At 39.3% G+C, this 12,335-nt stretch overlaps 1 protein-coding gene across 1 annotated transcript; it reads left to right on the top strand.

Annotated features, from left to right (window-relative positions):
* The first annotated feature begins 4,500 nt into the window (after nucleotides 1-4,500).
* On the top strand, nucleotides 4,501-12,335 carry FBXL3 (F-box and leucine-rich repeat protein 3). Its single transcript, XM_010003499.1, has 4 exons — nucleotides 4,501-4,863; nucleotides 7,152-7,274; nucleotides 10,853-11,024; nucleotides 11,692-12,335. Exons 1-4 carry the CDS (start codon nucleotides 4,501-4,503, stop codon nucleotides 12,333-12,335), a joined length of 1,302 nt encoding a protein of 433 aa, XP_010001801.1.

Genomic DNA, 12,335 nt, shown 5'->3' with positions numbered 1-12,335 from the left:
GGGGGCGGCAGGGCTTGGGGGTCCTGCCGGGCTTGGGGGTCCCTGCCCGAGAGCGTCCGAGCCCGCGGCGCCCCGGGCTGGGCCCCTGGAGCCCACCCTGAGGTGACGCGTCTGCGGGAGGAGCGGGGCTTAAGACCTGCCCTCGGGATTGAGAGCGTTGCTTCCTCGCAGCCCTCTGGTAGTGACAGTCATAAACTGTGAGTCCCGCATTGTTTTCAGCAGAGCTGGTTGTCGGCGGCGATGGGGAGGTAGGGCTGTGTCTGGGTCGCCCCCTTTCTCAGTCAGTTCCCTCTTAAGCGCACGCTCTCCTGTTTGTTTTTTTTTTCCCTAAACCAGTCTTATTTCAGGTGTAAAGCAACACAGCGGGCTCAGCCTTGTTCATGTGACAGCGTTATCAGCAGGATGTAAACAGCCGTGCGCAGTTGTTTGCTTTGATTTGTTTGGTTTTGTGGTGGTTATTTTTGAGCTGCTTTTGCTTTCTTGGCTGCACCTTACTCGGCAATAAAAACAATGTCAAGCGTGTGCCTCGCTCCTCCTCCTGCTCGGTGACTGAGCTGCGTGATTAGGGTTGGGACATGAGTGTATTGCGAACAAGATAGCGTGGGTTGCGCCCAGATGCCGAGTTCAGGACACTGCGTTCAGAACCGAGTGATTATAGTAGGTTGAGAAATTAAGTGGGAAAATCTTAAGGAGTCGGGCGTCCCGATTTCGGACCTCTGTCCTGGTGGAGCTGGGTGTTTTTGTTGTTTTGGAGCTTGGCATACTCAGGACACAATTAGCGCTGATCAGTTTTCCCAAATTGCCGCTATAGTAAACTTATCATTAAAATGTAAGATCTCGACAGAAAGGAGGAAGCAGAGAAGGTTAAAAGCAAGATTGATGGTTTGAGCTTTGTAAAAAGTGATAAGCAAACATTGTGTGAAAAATCGGTTGTACCTGTACAGCAGTATGCTAGCATGGAGTTTTGCATCAGTGTCTCCCTTGTTGAAAAGTTATTTCTGTTGACGTTGGATTTAAAACAGTTAAATCTTTGGACTTTCAGATCCATCAAACAGAACGAACAGAACTGCCTGGTTGCATTTGCCTGTTCCTGTATCAAATTTGCAGAAAGGTTTCTTAAGAGACCTTATACTTTTTAATAAATATTTTTTTAGATTACTCTACTGATCTTTGTCAGCAAATATGCACTATTTCAATTTTGTATTTGTTTTATTTTTAGGTGTGTTAAAAGGTTGAAATCAGGTGTGTTTTTAAAAAGCTATTCCGATGCTTTAAATGCTGAAATAAGAACACAAACATTGGGGGGGAAAAAAAAAAAGGTTGAACAAATTAATTAGAAGTTAGATGACAAAACAGTCTTTAGTCTTAAAATAGTATTTCTCCAGCTTGAGCTTAAAATTTTAATCTCTTTTTTGAAACAGTTCCACAAGGAAATACTTTTGAAAATTTGTTATTACTCTCTCTTTTCAATTAAAGAAGCAGCCAAGATGTGAATAACAAAAACATCTCGAAATGTCTCTTCCTGTCCCCTGCTTTTCAAGCCATGGCACTTAGAATGCATAGCATCTTCTTTTCTTGGAAGACTATGACCTGAAATTTTCTCTTTTCTTCATTGGCTGTCTATAAAAACTTTGGGTAGTACCTCACAATGTCAGGAGTGGGTTTTGATCTGCAACCAGCATGTATTAACTGCATAGAACTTAGCAAAGCTAGCTCAGAGGTGCAGCTTCTAAGTTGGCTGCTGATGACCTGGTCCACTTCATGTCTCAGAGGTTATTTTTCCAGCTGAAAAGTTTTATTAGTGGCAGCTCATCCTGGTCTTTTCTGGGGTAGAAAAAAAAAAGTGGCAGATCTAGTGCTGGTGTCTTTGAAAAGATCAGTTATAGTAGGTGTGCTGAACATTATGTGAATCATCAGCTCTACTGTGCATGCACAATAGCCCCTATAATGTGATAAGGAAGAAAATCCAGAACTTGACCCCTAGTTCACTGATAAAAGTAGAAAATAGCCTTCTTTACTACAAAATTAATGCACATATATTACCTTGCTAGCAGAAGATTAATTGGGTTCTCTGTAGAGAAAGACTTGGAGAGAGCCAAATCTATCTGTTACCCTGTGTATTTTTTTACAGACTAACAAGATACGTCTTTGGAAAGACTTAAGCCATCAAATATGCTATCCGTAATTTGGCAAGTGAATATCTTGTGTATGGTAATTGCTCATTATAACCTAGTTGTTTGGAATATCTATTTAGCCTGAAGCTTAAAGGAATATTACATTTCAGACTATCTTGTTAGAAATAATATTCATGGACTGTGAGAGAACAAGGGGTAATGGATTAAAACTGGAAGAGGGGAGATTTAGGTTAGTCTTTATAAAGAAATTCTTTAGTGTGAGGGTGGTGAGACACTGGAGTAGATTGCCCAGGGAAGCTGTGGTAGCCCCATCTGTGGAAGTGTTAAAGGCCAGGCTGGAAGGGGCTTTAAGCAGCCTGGTCTAGTGGGAGGTGTCCCTGACCATACAGGGGAGTTGGAACTATGTGATCTGTAAGGTCCCTTCTAACCCAAATCCTTCTATGATTGTATTACTATTCTGAGTAGTTATCTCAAACATGACAAGTTTGCAGTGGATTTGATAATCTTAATTTTTGATCAGTTATTAAGTTTAATTATTCAGTTTTCACAGTTGCTAAACCAAATTCTTTCAAATTTTTATTTGCTCCGGATGGTTTAAAGTCACTGTTTAGTTTCCTTGCCTTGCTTCTATACCAGCAAAGTAGGTGACTCAGAACAGCACTCTTAGGGGGGAAAGCTTGTTGCAGCCCAGGAGTCATGTTTTGCATAGTCTCATATGAGCTGTGAATGACAGCAAATAGTTCTTAGGAAGCAAGTAGAGATTTTTGCCTTTTGTCTTAATTTTATGATTGGCCCAGGCGCTACTGGGATTAAAAAATTAAGTTAAAAAAGTTGAGACATACTCTGTTTATCAATCTTTCATGACAGTATGTTCAGGTTGGTTTGCAGCGTTTTATGAATAGCTTCAGACCTTAAGTGGCAGCTTGCGGTTGTCTTGTGAGTAGATAGGATTAAAGTGTTTCAAAGATAGGTAAGGAGATGCTAGCTTTGAGAAAGTAACCTGTGATACATTAGATGATAAACTATCATTTTTTGCTTGTGTATCTACTGTATTACACTTTGTTTTAAAAATGCTTCCTAACTTTTACTTAGCTGCAGTACCTAGCAGGGAAAGTGAATTGTCCAGATCTCAAATGAAGTGGGCATATGATTATCTTGTGTGTGTAACTGGAATGTTAAACCAGAATGATTTGGCTGTGTATGTAGGTCCGTGTTTATCTTGTAGAGATCATGAGGGCTGGAGGAGTGTTTATGCATATCACACCCATCCCATCACCGGATTCTCCTAGCTTTTTAGAGATCAGACCACCTAGTGTATTGTAGTTTGGTGTGAGGTATCATTCCTAGTCCCTTAGGACATTATGTGGATCGCATTGAGGCTTTTAAAAATAAGTAGTTGGATGCGAAGTTCCACTGTAAACTGGCATGTGCAAAAGAACACACTTTGATCAAAACCCAGTGCTAAATATATTTCAGATTATGTAGTGGTAGGGGTTTTTTTTTCCTCTTCAGTAATGCAAGGTAGAACTTATGTAAGGGAGAGCACTATGCTGCTGAGAATGAGATAACCTTTTGCCTCAGACTTGCTGAGTTTAGTAAGAGTTTTAAGAAAGTTTCCTGGCTCTTCTGTAACCTTTTTTTGTGGGTTGAAACTTCCAGACTTTTATTAGAAATCTTGCGTAGTGGTAATTTAGTAGTTAGTTGGAAGAACAAAAGCATGCCATTGTTGTTGATGAAGTATATTTTTAAGGATAACGATACATATTGAAGTAACATATATAAAAAAAAAAAAGATAATAAAAAGGTTATTCCTATCTGGGAGTTAAAATTAATTGGACAGATACAACATCTGCAAGATGCAATGCCTGCAAACGTGTACACACTCATTATTTGTCTTTTGCCTTCCACGGTTTGTTGTTTCTGGTAAATAGGCCTGGAGGAGCAATATGAATGTCAGTGTTCAGAAAATTGTTCAAAAGAATATCTTTCCATTAATAGCGAAGTAGAGTGATAATCAACAACACAGTAAAACAAGTTAGGTTCAAAGTGTTCTCAAACACAAAAGTGAAACACAAAAAGGAGAGTGACTTATAAATGGATTGGCACTGTTAATGATTAAAGAAATAATATTAAAGATATCTGTTTAGATGGTAATGTTATTTTTAGACCTCTACTTCAAATTCACAGTTCCTTTTGTGTTGTTTTTTTTTCCCTTCATAAGGGGGGTTTGGTGTTGAAGTCCCATAAAAGTGTGGTTACAGAAAACATGCTTTTTCATCTCAACTGTTTTCTAGTAATACTGTTCTTTTCAGCTGTGTTATGTTTAGAAAATATATAGAGAATTTCTTCATAATATTTTCATAGAATGAAACGAGGAAGGAAAACTAATGAGGCCAACAGCAGTTCATCTGAAGAGACAACTGAGGAAGAATCCAAGAGGCACAAGGTTACAGATGAGAAAACCATAAGTGTTCCGCATCCTGACTGGGCCAACTTGCTTCAAGACATTATCCTGCAGGTGTTTCAGTACCTGCCCCTTCTGGATCGTGCTCATGCATCACAGGTCTGCCGAAGCTGGAACCAAGTGTTTCACATGCCTGATCTCTGGAGGTGTTTTGAGTTTGAACTGAATCAACCAGCCACATCTTACTTGAGGGCTACACATCCTGAACTAATCAAGCAAATAATAAAGAGGCATTCCAATCACCTGCAGTATGTAAGCTTCAAGGTAGTGTATCTTTTTTTGATTTTTTACAAGTGGTTCTATAAAAGCAAAGGCATCTGTTAAACTTTTTTTCCCCCATTCAGAAATTTTAAGGAGATATCTTTTATACATTTGAGACTGTTTTTATGGTTTGTATACATATTAAAGCATGAGGAGTATTTAATTAATGTCAGTAATTGGAATACTGATTGTAAGTGGTAATTAACAATTGTAATAAAAACATTTTAACATGCTGAAAATTAAAGAATGTCACTAAATATTAGGGAAAGCTTATTATATTGTCTTTATAATTAGGATTGCCAGTTACTTAAAAAGAAATGCGACTGCTTTCAGTGTGGTAAGCCAAGTTCTCAGGTCTGGTAGACTTGAAGAAGAGGCTTTTTTCTAAGTGGGCATATACACATAGAGGTTATCTCCAAGTAATTTAGTTATTTGGATGTATTTTCAGGACGAAAACTTGGAATAACAGGTCTGTACATACCTTCTAATTGCCTTAATTCCATTAAGGTGAGAGGTTGTTTTGTTAGGTGCTTGTTTTTGCTTTTTCTATTTTCTGGTAGCATCTTGGCTGCTTAGAATTCTGCCTCGGTGAGTGGGCAGAAATACTTCAGTTCTGACACTACAATATGTGTGAATTTGATTGGGGTATATAAATTGGGCATTTCCCCATTTCATGTTCTGTCAAGTGTTGTATATAATACTCATGATTAGAGAACATCTCATGAATAAAGAATGACTTAAGTACCACTAGTGAGCAGCTAGCAGTTTTAGTACTAGGTTGTATGGGATTGTCCACATATGGCGTCTCAACGATGTGCGTTTCAGTTAACTGAAAAAGTACATGGGATTTGCACAGGGTGGTGTATCTGGTGCTTGTGCTTGCTGAGAAACACCGTTTGCTCAGAATTGTGTTTTTTTTCACGTGGAACTGCTTTCAGCTGATGAAAACCTCTTAACACTAGCCTACATATCACTGTTTTGGAAGAGTGCTGTGAAACAGGCCTGGCTGTGTACACATCAGCTATGTGACAGATTTGGAGAAGAACTGACTTGGCAGCAAGATGGATATACTAGTTGCTTGTTTCTGAGATCTGACAGTATTTAATGTAGGAGTCATCAGCGTGTGAGCAGCTGGGGCACCTCTGGTCATGTGTATCACTGCTGCTTGATAAGGCATCAGGTGTAAACTGATTATCATCACAAGGTTTGCAGGATTTTTATCAGTTTCTGAATACAGAAAAACTATAGCAGTATTGGAATCACCTTCTAATGTCTGTTTCCAGTCTGTGTTGCTTTCAAATGTTTTTGAAGGATTTCAGATGCCCTTCACTGCTAGCGTGATAGCTGTGTCATTTCTAGTGGATGTCCCTTCAGTCTTGGGAATGAAATCTAGATCACAGGAAATACTAAGTAGCAAGGATAATCACAAGGAAGTGAATACAACCCTGATTGTTACTCTGTCAAGGCTGAGAAGTTGGGATTTATTTTTTTTTTGCAGGCAAGGAAAGATGGGATTGTTGAAAATCAAGGTTTTTCAGCCTGCGTTTGAGCAGGAGATGAACATTAATCAATTGCTGACAAGGTAGCATGGCTTATGCTAGACTTAAAGTCAATCTTGTGATCAAGCATTTTACTGTTCTGTAGGTTTGCAAAGCTCTCATGCCTACTGCATATAACAGGTTATTTGGTGTTAGGAAAAATCCATAGGAGACACAGTAAGTGATTAAACTGTGTAACAAGCTGACTAATTAAGATTTTTATTTTTTTTTAGAGTATCCATTGCATATCTCTTGTGATATTAATGATGAAGGCCCAGTCATAAAGGTTCATATAACGATGGACTTAACTCTCCAGCAGCTCTATGTTATGAGCTGAGTCACTATAAAAGGAACCAGCTTTTCACATAGTAAATGGTTTACAGAAGTCCTACATTTCAGTAAGGAAGAATGTTAAGAGGGGTAGACTCTGGAACCAAATGAACCTCCACTTGCTTGTTATTTGATGTGGATGAACTATCTTGGAACAAACTGTTTAGCTGTCCCCTCAGTGTACTGAATTTTACCAAAATGTTTAGGAGGGTGGTTAGTCCGTAGTATGTTGTCTTGGACTTCAGGTATGTACTGTTTTTGGGGAAAAAATTATATCAGGGAAGTGTTTTGTGAGTTTTATGACATTGCATTCCAGAAGGTAAAGTGAAAAGAAGTAAAAGTACATTTGCTCTACTCCGCTTTTACATAGAGAGTGTGTTTCATGCAGTGTTCTCTGAACAAATAAATCTGTTTTGTTTTAAGGTGGACAGTAGCAAAGAATCTGCAGAAGCAGCTTGTGATATTTTATCACAGCTTGTGAATTGCTCTCTGAAAACACTTGGGCTAATTTCAACTGCCCGGCCAAGCTTCATGGATTTACCAAAGGTATTTTAATATATATTTTTTTCTTCAGCAGAGTATTGCAGTGGTTCATACAGTATTTGTATAACTTCATGAAGAGTTTTATTGTAAGAATATGAGTTTTTAGCAAAGAAAAGTTTATTGCTTTGTTCTAGTAAAGGAAAGGAACTAAGATGATGTACTAAGATAACTAAAGTTTCACTCATTCTCTGCATTGTGTGAGAACTTACTCTTGACATTGTTCTTCCAAGTCCTCCTGGATATTAATCTCTGTAGTACTGAGCAACCTAATGCAAGTCAGGAAGCTAGGCAGTTCCTGTCTGTGTAATTGTACTGGGGGGGGTGTGTGTGTGTCTGTGTTCAGGAGACAATTACAATAAAATGAGGGGTAGAATTATCCATGTGGACTTGGTGTAGGGAGTGAACTCTCTTTAGAAAGCAAAACAATAATGATTTTCAATACTGCATGTCATGCAGTCAAGTGTCAGATTCTTAGACAAAGTACACTGCATTTCTGAAATTTTCTGACATTTTTTTTGCCTTGCATGCTTACAAAAAATCAAATATTGTTAGAAAGCATCTAATCCAGGGAGACAACAAATCTCTTCTATGTGCTCAGAAACAAGAATTCCTGCTAGTGAAGTAGAAGTGCTGAGGAGCAGGAGAGTGGTTGGGGTAAGCTGGGCTGCTTGCTCTATGGCAATGACATCTTGGATGTCTCACAGTCTCAGTTCTTGAATCAAGTCCACATGTATGTGAAGGGCCAGACACGACTAGACTATTAGCTGGATTTCAGTGATGTCATTGCTGAGTATGGCAACAAGGACAAGGAAGAACTAGGGACAGTCTCAGGAAAGGAAGTAGGTTATCGGGTTTAAGCAAGGTTAACTGCAGAAGGATTATCAATTATTATCCTTGGCAATGATCACAGCTACGTCATGTATTTCCCTTGAATATGTATTTTTAATTCTTAAGTTCCAGAGAGGCTTTCTAGAGCTTAAACTAGTTTTTGTGTGTATTTTTCTTCCTTTATTGATGTTCTTTGACTATGTGGCTATAAGAAAACTTGAAAGTAGTGAAAACAATCCACAGTCCCAGTGTGTTAGAAATACTTCGTCCTTTCAGCTCTTGCATATTGTTTTGTTTCTTAATCTGAATGCCTGTTTAGCTCTCTTATTTAGTTTTCACTTCAGAGATATGTCATAGTCTTATTCAGCTTGCTGAATAATTGTTTGCAGTCATTCAAGTTATGGTCTTACTCAGCTTCAGGACTTCTCCTTTTTTTATTCCTAACAGGTTCCTTTGTGGCCTTTAAAAATGTATTAAAAATTTATTAAAAATGAGCCAATATCAACCTTATGCGTAATTTGCCTTTTGATGTTTACAATTCCAATAATAATGTCACTGGCATATGCAACAAATTATTTTTAAATTTTCTTAGACCACTAATGAAACTAAAGAATTTAATTGGACCATGAATGATGTCTTGTAGAGAGCCGTTAGTAGCAGGCCCATTGGATGAGAAGCCCACAAAAATGAGTGGATCTGAAAAACAGTTAACACTGCACAATTTTTTTATTTTTTCATTAGACTGTATAGGAGGTCAACTACTTTACATTAGAGCTGCCAAGCTGGTGAAAGGTCTGGAGAACAAGCCCTGTGAGGAGAGGCTGAGGGAACTAGGATTGTTTAGTTTGGAGAAGAGTAGGCTGAGGGGAGACCTCATTGCTCTCTACAGCTGCCTGAAAGGAGGTTGTAGGGAGGTGGGAGCTCAACTCTTCTCCCAAGTGAATAAAGACAGGACGAGAGGAAATGGCCTGAAGCTGCACCAGGGGAGGTTTAGGCTGGATATTAGAAAGCATTTTTTTACCAAAAGAGCAGTTGGACAGTAGAACAGGTTGCGCAGGGAGGTGGTGGAGCCACCATCCCTGGGAGTGTTTAAAAGAAATGTAGATGTGGTGCTTAACAACATGGTTTAAGTACTGAACAGGTAAATTAGGTGATGGTAGAGGGATTTAGGTTATGGTTGGACTTGATGATCTTCAAAGTCCTTTCCAACCAGGATGATTCTATGATTCTGTGACCTTTATCAGTCCTTTTCTGATTGCAAGTAACATAACATTTGGCAAGTATTTATAAATTGCCTCCGGCATTGTCTTGCCTAGTCTTTTTAGTAATATATTCTACACAAATCTTTTCAAGAATCATGGTATAAGCTACATAAGGGGCAACGTGGAAAAGATCTTAAATCACCACCATTTTGAGATACTGCCTGTCTTCCCTTAGTGCTTCAAACTACAGTTTCAAGATGCCTGCTTTTTTCTGCCTTTCTATTTAATGGCCTTCTTGGTGAAGGGAATTACATTCTAAATACAGAGAATAACAACACAGTACTAATTCTTTTGGAATACAGAGTGGAAATGTTATTGAAGCACCCTTTCTTCAGCACATAACTTATCTATAATTAGTATTGTCAGGGTAGTTGGGAGTGGTTCCTAAAGCCAAAATGCCTAATGCTTCTGATCTGAACATTGTTTCCATTTGCATTTACTGACTTTGACAGTTTATGTTACTGTGAAAATACTAATTTTTGCTCTAAATCTTAATTGTGCGAGTTTTAACAAAACCCACAAACATACTGTGTGAATGAGCAAATACTGTCGCAAGGCCTTCTCTCATATAACTGTATTCAGGACTCTACTTGTTCACGTGGTTCAGTGTGATTTCACTCAAGTGAAATCAAAGTAGCTGCAGCTTCAAGGGATACTTAATGTAGTGTTTGGAGGAAGTACTTTTTTGACTCTTCTGTTCAGTCCATCTTGTAAGAAAACATGAAGGTAAAGTAATTATTCACTTCCTTCATACCACCAATGATTTTTACAATCGCTGGTGCATCTGCTCCTTAGTCTCTGTTTCTCACGTTAAAGCATCCCGGGCTCTATCTTTACTGGTAGTTTCCAGTGGTTACATAAAAATGCTGAGGAGCGACCTTGAGCAATGAACCTACAGAATTGATGTTGATTAATTAGTAATTAACTGATCACCTGCTCCTATTTGGATTACTCCAATTAGCTTCCCCAGACAAATCTATTCAAACCCTAAGTACTCTGTGTGGGTGATGGGTAGACAATAGTATCACTTGGCTTTGGACACTTCTTAATTACACCACATTGCCACTATTGACTGTGTTCACAACTCACAGTGCAGCACAGCTCACCACATAGGAATTTCTGTGTTATAACATGATTCTTCTGGAGTTCAGCTCGCAAATTATCCTCAAAATAAGAGCTTCTAGGTGTTCTCTTTGCTTGTGATCTTACTACAGATTGTATGTTTGTGTAGAAGATTGTCTTGGGTCAGGTTCTTGATATAATGTTAGACATCTTGATTTGCCAAATACATAGACTGATAGCAAAAAATGATTATACTTCCTCTATTCAAAAATATGCTTGGTTTAGTATTTATTTTAATTTTGTGATATCAAAATAATGCTTTTTCCAGCAAATGCTGTCAATATGTAAAAGAAAACTAGGTCTGCTGTCGAGTGCCATTGAGATTTTTATTTCAGATACCAGCTTCATTTAAACTTTTTTTTTTTCCAGTCTCACTTTATTTCTGCACTGACAGTGGTGTTTGTAAACTCCAAATCCCTCTCTTCACTTAAGATTGATGATACACCGGTAGATGATCCGTCTCTCAAAGTACTAGTGGCTAACAACAGCGACACACTTAAACTGTTGAAAATGAGCAGTTGTCCTCATGTTTCTCCTGCTGGTAAGATACTGTGTTTTGTTGGGGTTTTTTTAACAGATGCATTTAATGTGTTTTCCCTCCTTTTTGCTGTTGCTTTTCCAAATGTAAATATTTATACTTTTCTAGAAAGAACAGCTTCAGACAGCAGCATGTTTTTTATTTAATTAAAACCTTGCATTAATTTTACAGTCGCTTTCCTCAGGTGACAGATTTCATTCATGGCTGCTCTGTCAGCCATAGAGGGACAGCAAGTTCTTCCAGAGTGGGCTAGGGAAATACTTTGATTATGAGTGAGCCCCTTTTGCAAAAATGTAGTTGAGTTTGTGACCTTAGAAGGGGGCAGAACAGTCAAGAGTGCTTTTTGTGTATTTGTCACGAGAACCAGCTCCCACAGGAGCAATGTGTTAACTTCTTTATGCTTCCCTAGCAGGAAATGATGTAGTCACATAGTGGATACGTATTTCACTGTGTAGGTACAAGGGAATAACAAGACTGTGCCAATGTGGAAAAGGTTCACGTTCTGGTTGTCCAGTGTGGTGGTGTTTTGGTATTAGGTCTTGACTGCGTGTTGAAACACATTGTCTTTGCACCTGTCTGATATACATAAGCAAGTTCTCTCTTAGGTTTCTTGTTCAGTCATGAGTGTATTTGTCTGTGTAACCCCTCTTGCGGTGTCCTCTTTTCCCAGGTATCCTCTGTGTGGCTGACCAGTGTCATGGTTTACGTGAACTGGCGCTGAACTACCACCTGCTGAGCGATGAGCTCCTGCTTGCTTTGTCTTCTGAAAAACACGTCAGGTTAGAACACTTGCGCATCGATGTTGTCAGTGAAAACCCTGGACAGACTCAGTTCCACACGATTCAGAAGAGCAGCTGGGACGCTTTCATCACGCATTCTCCCAAAGTCAATTTAGTCATGTACTTTTTCTTGTACGAAGAAGAGTTTGACCCGTTCTTTCGTTACGAAATACCCGTCACTCACCTTTACTTTGGAAGATCGGTGAGCAAAGACGTGCTGGGCCGCGTTGGGATGACCTGTCCTCGGCTGGTGGAACTGGTGGTGTGTGCCAACGGGCTGCGGCCGCTGGACGAGGAGCTGATCCGTATCGCGGAGCGTTGCAAGTATCTGTCGGCCGTTGGCCTCGGGGAGTGCGAAGTCTCTTGCAGTGCCTTTGTTGAGTTTGTGAAGATGTGTGGAGGTCGTCTCTCTCAGCTTTCTATTATGGAGGAAGTTTTGATTCCTGATCAGAAATACAGCTTAGAGCAGATTCACTGGGAGGTTTCAAAGCATCTCGGTAGAGTCTGGTTCCCGGACATGATGCCCACATGGTAA

This window comes from Chaetura pelagica, unplaced genomic scaffold (assembly GCF_000747805.2).
Source record: "Chaetura pelagica isolate M959 unplaced genomic scaffold, ChaPel_1.0 scaffold106, whole genome shotgun sequence".
Classification (NCBI taxonomy): domain Eukaryota; kingdom Metazoa; phylum Chordata; class Aves; order Apodiformes; family Apodidae; genus Chaetura; species Chaetura pelagica.
Note: the sequence above shows the minus strand (reverse complement) of the source record. Positions and strands in the feature narration are given on the sequence as shown.

Coding starts and splice junctions, on each gene's coding strand:
- FBXL3 (XM_010003499.1), top strand. CDS start 4,501: ATGAAACGAGGAAGGAAAACTAATGAGGCCAACAGCAGTTCATCTGAA. Junction 4,864..7,151: donor TGCAGTATGTAAGCTTCAAG/GTAGTGTATCTT, acceptor TTTTGTTTTAAG/GTGGACAGTAGCAAAGAATC. Junction 11,025..11,691: donor TCCTCATGTTTCTCCTGCTG/GTAAGATACTGT, acceptor CTCTTTTCCCAG/GTATCCTCTGTGTGGCTGAC.